Below are 18,188 nucleotides of genomic sequence, written 5' to 3' on the forward strand. Positions count from 1 at the left end.
ATCTAGAAATCCTCGATTTCCTCTCTTTCGATTTAAATTTTGAATCTAGGGCAAATATTGTTTTGGAAAAAATCGTACCTGTTATATGACTGATAGTTTTCCTCCCCTGGCGAAGGATGTTCTGAGAAAGCATCGCACGACGATATCAGCGATGAATGGTTCGATCTGAAATGTAATACATCGAAGAAAAATTACGGAAATAAAACAAAGGAGAAGAAAAAGAATAGAGACAGTTGATCATGAGATACAAACATGCTTCTCGCGAATAACGCCTTATGACCGATTCTTTTTCTATCTTCATATATTAATTCAGATATATAAAATTTAATGCTATTAAAACCATCCAAAATTGTATGTCATAATTTTTTGAGTAAAACTCAAAAATATGCTTCAGTAAGAATATAGCTTTTAAATATGAGACTAGCTATATTATTTTTTGTTTTGCCGTTAAACTACTACTTATAACTATCTCTTCTACTGTTACGTAGATGGAGAATAAATAAATATTCATAAATAATGATGTAACAGTTGAAATCTCAACTCTAAGCTAGAAAAAAACTACTGTAACGCTTACTGTGGCCAACACGGTGTGTGTGTTTTCACTTTAACGTTTAAAAGTGTTTATTCAATATTTATTACTTTATTCATTCATAAAAATAAGATATTTCACACTCACCTCGTACCCTTCGAGGAGCACGAAGCCGTCCTGTGGTGCGCGGAATGGCGCCGGCGCCTCGGCGACCGTCCGATCGATTCCGTTCCAACCACCACATTTACACTGTATAAAATAATATTCATCATTACCATCATCATCATCACCATAAACATTTTTATCATCATCGTTTGTCCGATTTAATTGTTCATTTGACCCTTAATTAAAGCATCGTACAAGCAAGACAAAGTTAACGATTTTGTTTGAGAAAATCATCAATCGCATTATTGCAATTTAAATTGAGTTTTAGTGACCGAAATATCATCATCAGGAAGAAACACCCTCATAAGAAAGGTATGCTTTTCTTATGAGGGTGTTTAATTATTTCAAAAACAAACAAGGTAGGGAAAGGAATATGAAAATGTACTAAGTAGTACGTAATATTTATAGGTAAGTTTATATATCATACGTACACTACAAACATTTGTAGATAAATAAGAATTATAATTCTAAAATAACTCACTGTTCAGGGTAACCGTGCGCTTGTGCGTGCAAATCTGGCAATGATTTATGACTGTTTATATTGGTGTTGCCATCCTCTTCGCGAACGCTGGGTTGCGAGTGCGAATTCGATCTGTGGGAAATATTCAAATTGTACATTTCTTGTTGCTATAAATGGAATTTTTCAAACAAATCATGGGATTATATAATTTGTTGCCTGACATTGCATTTGTTTAAGGGTTACAATCTGTTAAAAGCAATTTTAATATTGATTTTCCAAGTGTTCCACTTCCAATTATCTACCTACCTTCATACACATGTTTCACAAACAAATTTTTTTCATAAAAAGTCCATATTCAGGTAAAGGTCAAAAGCAAAGTAAACATTACAAAAAATGACGCAAAATATTGAACCAGAAAAACCCGTTCGATTGTTGCAGATGCATTCAGAATTAATTATGTAAAATGTATGGATTTATAACAGAATTGGTGCTACGCTTCATTGGAGACGTTAATAAGCTATTTCGTTAAAACAAACGTTTATATTGAAGGCGGAGGAAGGTAAAACTGTAAAAAATCGTTTTAATTAATTTATACGTTAAATTAGAGCAATATCAAGTCGAAACTTTTTATGCGCCGACCTTTTTGCTTATTGAGTAAAAGACGAATATTGTATGTATTTATTTAATTTTTAGTTCTATAGCATTGAAATGCTTTATAAGTGAGAAATTTTTAAAAGAATAGAAAAATATTTATTTCGAATCCCGCCTGGTGATCAAATTTTTTTTCTATTCTTCCAAAATTTCTCATTACATATATGTATTTTCAAATATTTTAATTGACATAATCTACACACATTATTTTATGAGGTAAATTATTTTAAAACATTATAATTGCACCGATTATACAGTATGCAAAAAAAGAATCATAAAGATCGGTTAATCCAGTAAAACGTTAAATATCACGCGATAACACCAGAACCTAATTTAATTCTCAATTTTGAGGTTATTAAAAATCTTGTAACACTGCTATGTCTTTTTATACTATGACAATGTTCAGCTCAGGTGAACTGTCTGAAAAAATGAACTATCTGTGCTTCAATTTATTTTTGATATGCGAATAATTTAACTACAGACGATGAATTGTCATTTTTGACTTACTTCAAGTGCTCTATGTGTTATATTGCTATCTTGACGCTGTTACTGTGAAAACTTTGAAAAGTGGCTTTGGTGCGGTCAAAATATGCGGGAGCAGTAAAGAACTAAGAAAATTCTCCTTAAATTCGTATTATTATTAATGAGTCCAATATATTCGACGTTTTAGTTCGAAATAAGTCACATGAATTTTATGATGATTATTTTTATTATATTCTCTTATCAATGTCTCTTATTATAAGAAATTATACGGCAATGTTAACATTGCAATTATCACTAATAAGTTATCGCTACATAAATACCTATTAAGTTTCTTTATGCGTGCTACAAAACATTGTTTCTAGTTTCAAGGGCCCACACCAGAACCTCCGACACTTCCTTTGGGCATACATCAATGTATATACATCGTTGAATATTATTATTAGGGAAATTACGTAGGCAAGGAAAAGGTGGGTTTTCTTTGAGAACTAGTGACCTTCAACTGCACTGAGGCTTTTCACATTTCATTGTTATATAAAATTATTTGAAAACATGAAGCGAATGCTTATTAAATTCGTTCAAAACATCTAGATGCATACCAATTCTATTGTATTCAAACTGGAAGCGATTTTTTAAGATTATTTACTAAATATATTAATTCCAGTCCCTCTAAGTTATCACAAATTTAACACTGACGATAAATATATTTCACCCTTCAACAAACAATTTAGACGTTAGAAGAAACGAAAAAATGCTCATGTGCGAAAAAACCCACAGAGGAAACGATAATTTATCGCAAAACTCAAGCGTCAAATAAATCAGCCTATAAACTTCTATTGAATAACATTACGCACGATATTATATAAATCAGATAATACATAACTATCTATTATAATAATTGGATGAGAACTTCCATCATATATCTTTTAATTATCACACGTCAACAGCTAAAACGAAGGAATAATATTTGTGAATGTTGCATCATGGCGGATACGCTCCATTAGGCATCCTCATTTATAATAACAAAATAATCGTTAAAATTGTCGATAACCACGTGTATAATGTACTAGCATTAGTTCTACGACATGCTCCAATGGTAAATAATTAGATGAAAAATAAAACGACATTTGGAGATGGGTTGAACGAGAACCAAGCCTAATTTCTAGACCATACGAATTGGTTTATCGTTTCAGTGATATTTTTACTCATGTATTGTCTCTTCTTTCTGTTCAGCGACTTAAAATATCGTGAGTGTTTGATACACTAACGTATAACGAATAAAACTTATCTTATTACCTACTAAAAACATTACCTATCGCCTATACATTAAATGGTCTTTAATATAAAAGTTAAACACCCTTCTCAATTGACTGCACCATTCAAAACGCACGTAGCTTAGCCGGATTAATAATTCAAACAGAACTTTTCACTTAACAAAGGTCTATGATAATGAGGATGTCTGATGCAACCCTTAGCTATTGAATGTAACATTCAGCCGAATGCATTCGCGAAATATTCAATATCCGACGGCCTATAAATTAACTGCATGATACAAAACGCAGCTAGTTTGTTTTCGTCCATTGCGGTTGGTTCATCATGAAGTGCTTTGTGGCGGTCAGTGTCATCTACAATCACACGAGGCATGTCTTAAACGAATAGTGGTCTAATATACTTTTTCCATTGCAGATAACGTGCCTTCTGGCTTTGTCTGTCCCGTCTAGAGCTACTGGGTATGAAGGCCTCGTGTATGCGCCGGGGCATGCTTCCGCTGAATACTATGTAAGTCGCAAACATATCCTTCCATTGAGAATGGAGAAGAAAAGAAGAAATGTAGGGGAAGTAACTGTAATAATATTGTTTCAGTCTTACCCCAGCTACGAGTACGAGTACTCCGTGAGGGACCCACACACTGGTGACAACAAGGCCGTTTGGGAAAAGCGAGACGGCGATGTTGTAATTGGTAAAATCATTTCGCCCTATTTCAAATAATCAGAAAATTTATTAATTTAATGATTTTATGAAGACAGATCGACCACAACGCAAAAAAGCGTATAACGTATAGCATATAGCGTAAGCGTATATATAGCGTATAGCGTATAATGATCATAGATGTGATGATTCTAAAATATTAGACTAAACAAAGTCGAAATGCAGTAATGGTGAAAAATAATGAGGCCGATCTTACAAGTAAACTAGACCTGATAATTATCATGATACTTATCAACCAATTATTTCCAGGTGGCTACTCATTCGTGGAGCCGGGCGGCAGCATTCGCATCATCGAGTATCGCGCTGATAAATCTGGTTTCACTGCGCCAGTTGTCAAGCGAATCGGCCCCAAGTATCATCCTGGCGGTGCCACCTCGACCACCACTATCTCTAAACCATCATCACCGATCAGGGAATTGGCCCCAGCGCGTATAATTTCAGCTCCCATAGTTGCTCCTGCGCCTCTGCCCGCGCCTGTGCGCATTCCGCTGCCCGCGCCCATCCCTGCTCCGGCGCCCTTGCCGGCGCCCGTGTATACGCCGTTGCCCGCTCCCATATACAGACCAGCGCCCACCCCCGTATATACATCGCTGCCCGCGCCCAGCTATACGCCATTGCCTGCGCCCCTGCCAGCGCCCATATATAGACCGGCGCCCCTACCACTGCCTCTACCGATTTACTCCGCGCCCTACATCCCCAGACCGAGCTTACCCATATCGTTTCTATCCAGCGGTCACGGCTTAGGGCACGGCTCGCTCGATTACAACTATAATTTGTACAATTCGCTAAGATACCACTAAAGATACTTATCGCGGAAGCTATTTGACGTTGACTCGAAATGCCGCTTACCATTAAGTACTCTCGCAATATGTTAGACTATATCGCGAGTTATATTTTACAAATGTTAATTAATGTAAGATATTTATGTTTTCTAATTTATGACATTACGGCTGGCAATACGGACACGATTAAAGCAAATGCCACCATGTGGTAGATACATATTATGTGTGTTTTATTTTATCTTGGTCAGTGTGAAATAACATGCAACAACTTTTATTTTATTTAGTTTGTGTACGCGTATTTTTTAAAGTGAAGAATAAGATTACAATTTTAACTTAAAATAAATATTACCATTTGATATAAGTATCAAACCACAATGTTCAATGATATATTAAATACGCAGTATTCGATAAAAAAAGGTTATTAATTAATTTAATTTTCTACAGCAAGAAATACTCATAGTCACATACATACGCATAACAAAATGATTGCCCAGAATTTATTCAGTGTTCTGTTTCACAATCATCCGAAACGATGAATTCGTGAAGAAATAAAAGACAAGGTCGAATAACTTTGATTAAATTCTATATACAGTACTAGATTTCCGCCCGTGACTTCGCCCGTGTAATCAAAGGAAATTCACATGGGTAAAAACTAAAAAGCAGCCTATGTCCTTCTTGCTATCTTCAGTGATTCAAACTCAATCTCGAAAATTATGTGACGGAGTTCGAGGTGTAAGAAAGGAAAACAAACAAATACATCAAAATTGGTACACCCAGTTAATAATTCTGAAGGAATCAACACAAAAAATACAATCGATTTGAAAACGTCTTTAGTAGCTAGTCTAACAAAAAATACATGACTTAAATTGGAAGCAAATGTTACGGATCAAAATATGTCGGCAGATTACAATCTGGCGAGTTATTATATAATGTAACGGATTTTAAAATCTTATGGCGACATATATAATATTAGCCTTTCACCCCGGCTTCGCCCGTGGTACATATACAGCCTGTGTCACTCGTGAAGTTTTTCAGCTTTCTAATAGTGTAATTTTTTTTTTTAAATCGGTCCAGTGGTTTCCCGCATACAAAACCATAACAAATAATCATCATCATCTGAGGCTCTATAGCCGCGAGTGGGCCTTGGCCTGGTCCAGTATTATATACATAATAAACCATACAAAACACCAAAGTCTTTATAATATCATGTACATCTGGTAGGTCTAAGAATCGGCCAACATTTATTTTTCATACTCCTATTTTTTTTTTTATGTTATGTTACAGACGGCAATGGAGCTGGTGGGACGCCTGATGGTAAGCGCTACCATCGCCCATGAACATTTGGAGAGGCATAAGGTCCATTGCAGACCTTACGCCTCTACAAATGGATTGCCGACTTTTTGGGAAGGGATTAAGAAAGGATTGGAGATAGGAATAAAGGAAAGGACTGGGAAGGGTAAGGAAAAGGATATGATAAGAGTTTGCCGGGTCATCTAGTAATATAATATAGAAACAGACACTCACCTAGTGTACCTAGGTGCAGAATGTGCGTATTCAGCGGGGGGACTGATGGCCCCGAGCTGTTCCCCGCTCGGGGACAACTCATCGGGGTTTTGGGGACTTGATTGGGGACTCGCTGCGGAATATATAAAGACAAAAAATTATTATATATTGATCTTTACACACTTTTATTAGCTTCCTCTGTATGTTTGCATATAACCGAAACATTAAGACTACTGATAAATATATATTCCACGGTAAAGGATGTATTGAGCAAATTGTTTTCTTGAAGTGTAAGAAAAACCTATAAAAATAATGGTCAGGTCGAAGATATCATTTTTATATATCGAAGCATCAGAGTCCAGACTAAAAAATTTCGTATATCTATCTATTACTAATGATTTTATCTGACAGCTCAAATTCAGTAAGTATGATCTGCTATATATCAACAATAAATATAGTTTCAAAGAAGTAAAAACACGCTTCACTCATGAAATTATTGTATTGTCACCGATCCTTGTAAAGTATAAAAAGTTTGAATTAAATCTGTCCGTTTGAAGTGATACAATTTCCATTCCAGAGGTCGCCAATAAAAACGGGGTAAAAAAAAAAAACAAATACATCATTATAACAACCTCGATGCGCCCCGCGGTTTCACCCGCGTAAGTCTGTATCCTGTAGGAATATCGCGATAAAAGTTGTCCAGCTGTCAACTTAACAAATTTTATTGCAATCGGTTCAGTAGCTTTTGCGTGAAAGAGTAACAAACACACACACACACACACACACACACACATCCATACAAACTTACATCATAACGCTCGCTACATTCACTATAGCAACTCACGTATAGAATATGCGTTCTTGATAACAACTTCGCTCGCCCGCTGCCGCGGTATGACGAAGGACTCAGGGAAGAAGACCCGCGCGTCGCCGAAACTCAGCGGCCGGCCCTTGTCCTCGTGCCTGTGCTTCGAGCCGGACGTTCCCGAGGAGGAGGTGCCCGAGAACGTTCCGGACGTGTGCTGCGAGCGCGGCAACTCGCGCTCCGCGTACGAGTCCTTCGCGCGGCGCATTTCCGCGAACGACTTTTGCGCTGGTGTGTTAATGTTATGTATAGTCTACATGCTAGAAGGTTATTATACAGGGTGTCCCGACTATGTATTATCTTTAAGTTTCCTTCTATGTACAATCTTGTTGAAGAGTTAAAAAAATAAATAAATATGCTTTACTATAGTAAAGCATACTCAATCGTACTAGTTTTTCAAAGGCTAAATTTGCTTGCAATGAAATGTATTATTTTTCGTCTGATTATAATGCGTGTATATCGTAGTTGTTTATTTCTTGAGAGGTAAAGGTAGTGTGTTGACAGTGCCGAGCTCCTGTTCTTTTTTAATTTTTAAGTACCTAAACTAAACCCCTCCTATTGAATGTTCATTTCACAATTTAACAGTTTCACATCTTCAGTCGAGTATGGTTCTTAATCATCTCAATAGATGGCAGGGACACCCTTAGGCACATGAAACCGAATGAGTTGAAGAAATTCGATTAATGAGGTGGGATCACGGGTGGCCGAGAGGTTAGATGTTGCTACGGTTTGGCAAAAAGACGCGGTTTCGAATCCCGCATCGTGGTCAAATTTTTCCCAATCCAATAAAAAATTCTCATTTATTCAACTGCTGCGAATTCAACGCGTGCAAAGCCGCGGGCAAAAGTTAGTATATCCAAAACTCACAGACAAACGGCGGCGAGTAAACGTTCTCCCTGCTATCCGCGTGCTCTAGCAGCCGCCGCAGCGTGTTCTGTAGGCCTTCGCCCGCGCTCACCGCGCGGCGATTGGTCATGCGGCTCGTTGCATCTGAAATATTTTATTTTGAGAAATAAAGAGAAATGGGTTTCGGGGTTATGCTGAATATGGGTTTGCCCAACTAGCATTTTTGTGAATTGTTATTATTGTCTACCAATTTGTGTAAAAAGTTATTTAGAAATAAAACAGAGTCAGTCTCGCCGTGACCACGCTCGCTGTAAAGTGTTCGAAACGCCGGGTTAAATAATATAATGAATAAATCTCGTTTAAAAACTCTTTAATATCTATATAATGTATCTTATATAATGTACAATACTCGTATAAAATCAAACTTAAGAAATTAACAAAGTTATTGTTGATTTCATCACATTAATTAAAAAAATAAATTAAGCGTGATTTGTCGATAGTTTGTGACGCTTTTTTTTCTGATTCTTATAATATTATATTTATAAAGAAGATTGTCTCAACTTGCTTTATCATTCTTACATATATTCGCCTTTAATAAGGTATCCACTGAAAATCAGTGTTATTACACTATGTGGGAGGCGTAATTATGTATATATTTTAGGAGTGTGTTAAAACACACTATATACTAATAGAGATACTTCTGTAAACAGAAGTATCTCTATTCTCATCTATTCTCTCTTTCTTTGTGTGTGTGTGTGTTATAATAAACGTGTTTTCTTACTTTCGTTATTTATTAGGGGTTTTAGAATACATACACGGGTTGCAGCAGGCGTCATTATTGAGTGTCCCCGAACTGACCAAGTGACACCCACCAGCTGCTATCGCTTGCCCCAGGCCGCTGCTCACCTGAAAACAAACAAAAAATTTTATAAATAGAAATATGTTATAATTTTCTTTTTCGCCGATTTTAAGCAGTGATGATGTCAACCACATGTGCAGATTTATTGAAAAATCAATTTATTTCCTGCACGCTCGCCCGGTCTCGAACCCGGGTTTATCACCGGGATTTTGAAGTCCGAGGTTCTCGCCACTGAGCCACGACTGCTTTTTTATTTATGAATAAGAAGAATTTTTATTTATGAATAAGAAGACTAAGACTTAGGATATGTGTGTGTTTGTTGCTCTTTCACGCAAAAAACTACTGAACCGATTCCAATGAAATTTGGTACGTAGACAGCTGGACAACTGGAATAACAAACAGGCATTTTATCCCGATATTCCTACGGGATACGGACTTACGCGGGTGAAACAGCTAGTAGGCTATATAATTACCACGGGCGAAGCCGGGGTGATAAGCTAGTGTCCTAATACAATAATCACTTTTCCAAGTCACAACTCACCCTCAACGGCAGTTCCTGTTTCCTATCAAGCACCGTCTCCGACTTGACGTAGAACGCTTTCGTCTCGGCCAGCAGCTCCACGGCGGACTTGCGCTTCTGCTGCTGCGGCGCGAGAGAGCGCGATGCCGCCATCTCTTTCTTGCGCGGTAGCTTGAAGCTTGCGAACAGCGAGTCGGCTAGACGACGTCTGCGAATATATTGATTGATATATTGAATCGATATACAGGTCCTTCATATGTCATAAAAAAAATTTATCAAAAAGATGTTTGTTATTCATTTTATTTATTCTAGTGTTCGACTCTATCATCAGCTTTTACTTTATATAATAGCTATTACGCTTATATAAAAAAATAATAATTAATATTTGTGTGAAATCCTCATTGTTAACTAAGCTAAAAACAAATTGAGCCCATGCCATGATACGTATATTAACGATAACGTAGTTTCCCAATGGTAATTTGAAATTGGGTCCAGTAGTTTTTGTGTGGAAACATTAAACAATAACTACTGCCTGGTCCTATCAAACTTTGTCGTAACTAAATAAATCCACTTCAATCAATCATCTGGCATAAACTCAAAATAGACTCTTACCGTCTCTTCATATTAGTTTGCTCAACATCCTATCCTACTATCCTACTAATATTATAAATGCGAAAGTTTGTAAGGATGTGTGTGTGTGTTTGTTGCTCTTGCACGCAAAGACTACAGAACCGATTGCAATGAAATTTGGTACATAGACAGCTGGACAACTGGAATAATATATAGGCAACTTTTTATCTCGATATTCGTACGGGATACGGACTTACGCGGGTGAATCCGCGGGGCGCAGCTAGTGTGTGTGTTGTCTTTTGTTATATGTTTCAGTAGACTAACCCAAAATAAGTGTAATGTTGAAACATCAAACGGGAATTTTTGTATGTGGGAATCGAGCACACTTCGGCACGAATTGGGCCAGCTCGCACCGGGGACGTGCCACACCCCTACAGAAGATCGGCGTGGAATAATAGCATTCTACTGTTTCGTTCAGTGAGTGAGGGTAAGACTTTCTTAATCCCTTTCCAATTGATAGTTGGCAATCCATTTGGAGAAGCGTAGTCTGCAATCGACCTTACGCCACTCCAAATGTTCATGGGCGGTGGTAGCGCTTACCATCAGCCAATCCTCGAGCTCCATTGACGATGATTACATAAAAAAAAACCCTGAACTCACCTCGGCGGAGATTCAAACGACCTCGAGTACGAGCTATTCGCCGCCGCGCCTTCAAACTTCTTCCTGACCTCCTCGACCTTCGACCACCCGGACTCCACATTCAGTCGCCTGGCCGGGGCCCGCTGCGCCGCATACTTGGCGAGCTCCTCCCGCGTGCGTTTCACCGAGACCTCAGGTAGCGGGTCCCTGTGCCGGCCGGGCCTCGCGTCGTGGCATCGCTCTATGAACTGCCGCCGCCGGAGCGATAGCGTCGCCGATTGTCCCTCGTCGTCGTCTAGGCACCTGAAAGTTGAATGCGTTTTTGTTAGTACATATTATATGCCACAAGGAATTTTGGACAAGACAATTTCCTCACTTTGAAAGTGTAAAGGGATCCTGCTTTTCCACTATTTCTTATGTTCAACTTTAAACACACTGATTTTATTTTGTTCAGACAGGGATTACTATGTATATTGTTAAAAGTAGACAATTAATTTAGCATAATCATATAATACAATATCGAATCTCACGAAAATTTACCTAAATAATATTTCTTTAACAAAAAACCAAACGGCCGCATTGAAATAAAAAATTGAATACAAAATTGGTTCACACATTAAAGACCTACGAGGTAATAAACAAAAAAAAATTAGTCAAATTGATAACCTGCTTCAACGAAGTCGGTTGAAAGAACACACATACATACTTAAGTTTAAAGTAACGAACAATAAAATGTAAACGATACACCCATTCAATTGCAGTAACTGAAAACTAACCAGCTTCGCCTATATCCATTTTCGTACATAAAAAAGTTCTCAATTCAACCTCACAACGACGGACGTCCGGATCTTTTAAGTCTCCCAGAGTCGGTTCAATTAAAACCTACAGCAGTGCTTCGAAGGGAGCCAATATCAGGTATCTCGCCGAGTTACCGGCAGAACGGGATTATCGGGTGAAAGTAAATACGCGTAACAGGTTAAATGACCATTAGCACGTTAAGGACGTAGATATATCGTAACCTAAGCTATCGTCTGATTGGGAATAAGGCGCTAAAATGTCTAACAACCCCACCTTGTGTTTCGTAAACGTTATACCTGTTATATGGCCATTGATATAAATAAAACTTGTCTATGTAATACAGACAACATTTATTACAAATATCATTATTTCTTAATGTGAATCTAGTATAGTATAATGATATGTTTTATTTAATTGCCACTGTTTTTGATTATTTTACGTATATATGTGTGAGTGAAACATTTAGAGCCGGTTCCACAGCTTCCTCACAATTTATGTTTTGTTTAGCTTGTAACTCAGTTCCATTCTGTAAAATTCATCATTGTTCAATCACGTTTCCTTAATCACGATATATATAAAAAATCAATCCCGATTCTCTATGGTCACAGGATTAAGCGAAAACTCCTGGAGCGATTTCGCTATTTATCGTTTTGTTGTGTTTGCTATTGTCAGTAGAAGGATCTTATGAAAGAAATACTTGAGGAATTTTCGACTTAACAAAAAATCTATTTGTCTTCACGCGTTTGATAATTCGCACGAAGCCATGACAACGTTTATCGGATCAACAATTCAAAGCCTTCTTTATTATTAAATAACTCTAAAGTTTACATTACAAATAATGTTAGTATTATTAGTTATTGCCGGTTTATAGGTGTTAGTATGATTATTACTTATTTAATCGAGGTATAGAAACCTATATATAAAGACTAAAGGCCTCCTCCATTTTATTTCACAGGTTTCTTTCCGGATCAGTTAAATCCTAAAATAAATAAACGATTGACAAAGTGGCAACCCTAATTCTTACTATCCACACCTATATACATATACTCTATATGATCACTGAAATTAGATTTATTAACCCATACTTATAAGTTATAACCAAGCTATGCCTTACTTTGTTTATAACACCAATATATGGAAATATCTCTCAGTCTATATTTCAATGCATTCGCCCGCAGGGATGACATAAATAAGCTACAGGAAAGCTGTCCGAGATTGAAATAGTCCACCGTAAGCCAAGCGGGTTTCCTCATAATATATTTCTGATTATTTCACAGGGCCAGTGCGGAGTCCGTTTTGCGATCAATTCAACGCTTTCACGATATCCTACTGATATTACAAACGCGAATTTTATAAATATGGATGGATGTTTGTTACAATTTCATGCGTTAACAGCTTATCGTATCTGTGTGTAATTTTGTACAGAGATAGATTATAGATTGGATTAGTACTTGGCTAGCAAAGGCTATTTTTTACCAGGGTATTACAATACAGACTTGTCAATTTTATCGCGGGTTTATGAATTTACTTCGTATTGTAATTCTTTTAAACCAATCAACTGAAGCTTTTGAAGAAACAAAAAGCTTTAAAATTATTGAAGCAAGAATGTATGAATAAACGGAGTTATGGTTAAGTTACAAAAGTTATGTATTTTTGTTATTCTTTCACGCGAAAACCGCTGAACGTATTTTGATGATACTTGACAGTGATGTACATAGCAACAACGTGTAGCAGAATAACATGTATAAACTATAGCTACATGCATTTACCCGTGGTTTCCTTCAGGGGTTAAACCGCGCTGCACAAATGGATAGTTCTTTCAATTGTTTTAAAGTCTACCTACATACATTTTAATATACTGTACATATTACATCCTATCCTTCTAAAACTAATACTATAAGTGCGAAAGTTTGTAAGGATTTGTGTGTGTTTGTTGCTCTTTCACGCAAAAACTACTGAACCGATTGCAATGAAATTTGGTACGTAGACAGCTGGACAACTGGAATAACATATAGGCAAATTTTTATCCCGATATTCCTACTGGATACAAACTTACGCGGGTGAAACCGTGGGGAGCAGCTAGTATACTATAAACTTATACATTTTCACAACTAACCGAGCCGGCTGCGCGAGGTGGGAGCGACAGGGCTGATAGCAGGAAAGCGCGGCCATGTCGCCGTCACGGCGCGGACCGAGCGCATCATTCGGTTACAGCACACGCACCGCCTTCGCCCCTTACATACACCTGGAAAAGACAAAACAATTACTTATAAATGAAACTTATTGGTCTTTGGTGAAGTGACAGTTTGATTGTACCTAAATCGAGTTTATGTAAAACCTAAAAAAGGTGTGTTATTTCGTAAATAGAAAAGGTATTAACCCTTTACATACTAGTGATTCCCCAATAGGCTATGGACTTGAAGTGACTGTTGAACGGAAAAATTTATAAAGTCTTAGAAAAATTGTCTCGGTATCGTAGGTTTCAGAAGGCTGAAGAAATACCTGAAAAAACGGTTAGTAAAACAGATTTACGGCTTTCACCTTGCGAGGGGTAGGTACGATTAAAATCGAATGCTTGATTATCTTAATTTTTTACGTACCATACGCTTTTTGTATGTATTAATTAGATATATATTCTATGCATTGTCTTTTTTTAGTAAACAGTGTACGTGTATGTTTACGATTGATTCATTTGATTTTGAAATATACGCTAAGTGGGTAAAGTAAAAAAAAAGTGTATTTTTCACCATTAAATTTCCATACGGATGCTCCGAGCTTTTATTAAAACGGACGAACTGAGAACTGCTTCCTTTTTTTGTGGAAGTCGACTGAAAACCGCTGGTCTATGAATGAAACTTCTATCTCATGTCTGCATTGACCTCACCTTCGTCATGTCCATCAATTATTATTATCACAGATTAAGTACTAGACAGCAGTTACTACGTAATTATTATATAAGTCGGTCATTTCAATTTCGACATTAAAAGACATGAACAACAATAATTTAAACCATATTGTTCAATATCCACGGCAAAAATACCTTGGGAGAATACAAGAACCACGAGTTACAATAAGAAATACAACACATCGTGCATTTAAATTAAAACAAACACCCATATTCATATATGACGTCTAGCCTATAAAATTAGTCATTGTGTCTCACTACCGCCAAACTTAGCAACGAATTCCATAAAATTAAAATAATTTAGTCCAAAACTAGAACAATGGCTCATAATGAAAGTGTTTAATGGTCAGGTGTCCCACATGACCATTGAGGGTATGAGTTGGTGTGAATGCACTGAAACGATTACTTTAAACTAGAACAATTTGTTTGATATACATTGCATTATTTATTCAATCGCAATAATACAACAGCTTATAAAATACACAATGTAAAGCATTGTTTATTTGATATCAAAACTAATATTATACAGAAGAGATTGATCGATCTTTTTGACATGTTATTTTGTCACAGCGTAAAGTGAAGTCTCGTCCGATTTCTTCGATCAAATTTTAAAACTTTCACTATTAGAAAACCATCTGGATTAAATAGCCTGTATTTTTCCCGTTGCGGTACAAGCCTGGACACGCGGCTAGTGTTGAATAATATAAAAGAGTCCCGTGATACGCAGGGTAGGTCTGGATTGCTATACATTTTGTGAATACTCGTATGCGGAAGTCGAACACGCTTCGGCACGAATTGGGGTAGCTCGCACCGGGAAGTACCACAACCCCACAGAAGACCGGCGTGAAATAGCATTTGCTGTGTTTCGTTCGATGACGGGGGAGCAGGACACCCATATTCTTTTCCCGATCCTTCCCAGTCCTTTCCTTTATTCCTATCGCCAATCCTTTCTTAATCCCTTCCCAAAAAGTCGGCAATCCATTGATAGAGGCATAAGGTCTGCAATGGACCTTATGCCTCTCCAAATGTTCATGGGCGGTGGTAGCGCTTACCATCAGGCGACCCACGAGCTCCATTGCCGACTGTAACATAAAAAAGCTAATAACAGCGTGTTAAAAACTGCTGAATCCCGTAATCTAACGCACTGAGCGTGTGTCGACTGGTGTCACACGAACTGTATTGCGTAACTTGGTATCGACTTGCAAATTATTGCGTCCTCTGTTAAATGCAGTGTTTGTATATCGCGTATTTGCATAACTAATAGTTTAGAAGTGGCGACGTTTCTAGGCCAAATTTTTGTTTAATATTCGAATATTCTGCCAATAGATATGGCAGGGCTGCATCTGCAGGGCTGTCGACGTTGGAATATTTTGTTATTGAAGTTATTTTGTGTATAGAAAAATAACAGTATTTTGAGTTACTGCTGGCGTCATTATGTCGTTTTTCTATAGTCTGTGAAACTGGAAGTTTTTACCGTTTTTTATATAACATTAATTAAAATAAAAGACAATCACAATATATCCAGGCGCAAAGGTCTCATTATTCGGCATTATTTGTCACATATACAACAACAAAATTAATTATGAACTTATAGTAAAGAAAAACTTAATAAATATTACAATACGCCTATAAAAAATCCTTATCTACTTCAAATATAGCCATCTTTTCTTTCATATTTCTATTTATACCTACCATGTTTTAATTTTATGTAGGTACCAAGTAAAAATACGCTAGCAACGTTATGCTCTTAGGTCTATAAAATTAGACATCTTAAATGACTAAGCACGAGCGAGTGAAACGCAATAAAGAAAGTGCACCACTGTATAACTTTTTCTCTTTACAACTTGAACTAATTGCATATTATTATGAGAACATATAACAATAGAATGTAACATCGACGGCGTAATAGAAAATTATCTTAGAGTGAATGACCATTGCAATAAATTATTCATAATTATGTTCGATTTTACGATTCAGTAATTACTTTCACTGACTAACCAATAAATACAAGGAAACATAATACACGATTATAACGATTTTGCGTTAATGTTGTTATAATTTATTATAATATATACGTGTGTTTTAGATTTTACCATTATCAATTTAAAAGTTGTGTTGAAATATTTTCTCGACTATGCATAAAAATTCGCATTTACATCCTGATTAGAAAATACCTTTCGGCAGACTATAGATTCACTAGCCATAGTTTTTAAACTGACACTTATAGAAAGCATCAAAAACCTGTATTATTTTGGTTGTCTTTTACTGGAGAAGTATCTTTTTAGAGGATAAATAAATTAAGAAAAAAGTATAAGTATAGTATACAAATAATTAACTAATAAATATTTAAATTGCATAAAACAAACATTTTAGATTAAACTAACTGAAGCTAAAGCCTCGAAAAATACTTTCGAATTGATGGCAATACTTCTGTGTTACACAATTCTGGCAGTGTCTCGTTAGGACGATACACGATTATAAAGTGACACCAGCTGAATATAGTCTATGCTATTCCTAACGCGTCTGTGATATTCTGATGATTTGATTCAAAATAGAAGGCCATGGTAAAACCATAGTGCATATCACGTAGATGATTAAAAAAAATCAAATTTAAATTTCGAAGTGTTCCATTGTTTTGACGTGAAAACAAATACTATATTATAATACTTAACGAATAACGTATTCGATTTTCAAATACAAACTCATTATCTAAATAATAAAACACGGCTACGCTATCTGTACAAGTCAAATATTCATGAATACCCATTTTTAAAGCTCTATGAAGATTGAAGAGCCGTGGATTGATGCTGAATCCTTTCATCGGAATACCGAGTGCTGAAACGGAGGACCGTAAATTTTAAATAAAATGCGTCTGCATTTTTTACCGCTCTGTTTTTTGTCAAAAGCGCTTTGTTAAGGGTCATTAATGCACAGTTTTAAAGTGTTTTTTTTATTCAAATTTTACTTTTAACCGTATTTGTTTCAAAGCATTAAAAAAATCATAAATGTGTAGGTAATCAATACTTTTGTCCTTAATTCTTGTTTCTCGTAAAACTAACAGTACTGTCTTTTTTATAATAAATGGCAAAATTGTATAAATTCAATTCGGACATTTTTGACTCGGATCGAATCCGCGGGCAAAGGCACGCACTTTGCCCGCGGCTTCACTCGCATTCGAATTGTAAATCAAAACGATGAAGATACACAAAAAACCTCATTAAAATCGGTCCAGTCGTTTAGGATGCGTACAATGACACGCTAATGCATGTTACAATAATTCTTTAATTATCCCAAGTAAGTATTAATGAAGCAAATGCATTTTTCGTATATAAAGACCTAAGCACCATACCTTTGAAAAGCGTCAGCTTCGTAACTGAATTCAATAGTTACCTACAATTTATAATACCATTAAAATAACTGTTTCCATCTAGGCTAACCAAGAGCGGTTCGCGTGTAATGGCATAACTCGTATGCACGAAATTGTGCATTTATTTTATAAATTTAATTGGACGATACAATAAATGTTACACTCACCCTTGAAAGCATACAAAGTCATCGTGTTATTACGATTTTCCATCATCATCATCATCATCAGCGAATGTTAGTTCCCTATCAGCCCATAGTTTC

General features: G+C 36.5%; 2 protein-coding genes across 2 annotated transcripts in view; one reads left to right on the top strand and one right to left on the bottom strand.

Annotated features, from left to right (window-relative positions):
• LOC119837188 overlaps positions 1-18,188 on the bottom strand; it is a 43,847-nt gene that overhangs the window by 4,933 nt on the left and 20,726 nt on the right. The window contains exons 2-11 of the mRNA XM_038362712.1: positions 13,773-13,901; positions 10,880-11,161; positions 9,671-9,857; positions 9,086-9,176; positions 8,292-8,414; positions 7,404-7,652; positions 6,581-6,692; positions 1,176-1,286; positions 677-778; positions 79-165 (exon numbers count right to left, since the gene is read on the bottom strand). Of these exons, the coding sequence (XP_038218640.1) occupies positions 79-165; positions 677-778; positions 1,176-1,286; positions 6,581-6,692; positions 7,404-7,652; positions 8,292-8,414; positions 9,086-9,176; positions 9,671-9,857; positions 10,880-11,161; positions 13,773-13,828 (1,400 nt within the window). The 5' untranslated portion in view covers positions 13,829-13,901. The remainder of the gene's footprint in view (positions 1-78; positions 166-676; positions 779-1,175; positions 1,287-6,580; positions 6,693-7,403; positions 7,653-8,291; positions 8,415-9,085; positions 9,177-9,670; positions 9,858-10,879; positions 11,162-13,772; positions 13,902-18,188) is intronic.
• Positions 3,741-5,275, top strand: LOC119837107 (cuticle protein 19.8-like). The gene is made up of 4 exons (XM_038362610.1): positions 3,741-3,899; positions 3,972-4,064; positions 4,149-4,245; positions 4,524-5,275. The coding sequence occupies exons 1-4, from the start codon at positions 3,882-3,884 to the stop codon at positions 5,072-5,074; spliced, it is 759 nt and encodes a 252-aa protein (XP_038218538.1). The 5' UTR covers positions 3,741-3,881; the 3' UTR covers positions 5,075-5,275.

This window comes from Zerene cesonia, chromosome 26, assembly GCF_012273895.1.
Source record: "Zerene cesonia ecotype Mississippi chromosome 26, Zerene_cesonia_1.1, whole genome shotgun sequence".
Classification (NCBI taxonomy): Eukaryota; Metazoa; Arthropoda; class Insecta; order Lepidoptera; family Pieridae; genus Zerene; species Zerene cesonia.

What these genes read in the sequence shown, in the direction of transcription:
- LOC119837107 (XM_038362610.1), top strand. An exon ending in ATGCTTCCGCTGAATACTAT is followed by an intron (nt 4,065 to 4,148) that starts GTAAGTCGCAAA and finishes ATATTGTTTCAG; the next exon opens with TCTTACCCCAGCTACGAGTA. An exon ending in AGACGGCGATGTTGTAATTG is followed by an intron (nt 4,246 to 4,523) that starts GTAAAATCATTT and finishes AATTATTTCCAG; the next exon opens with GTGGCTACTCATTCGTGGAG.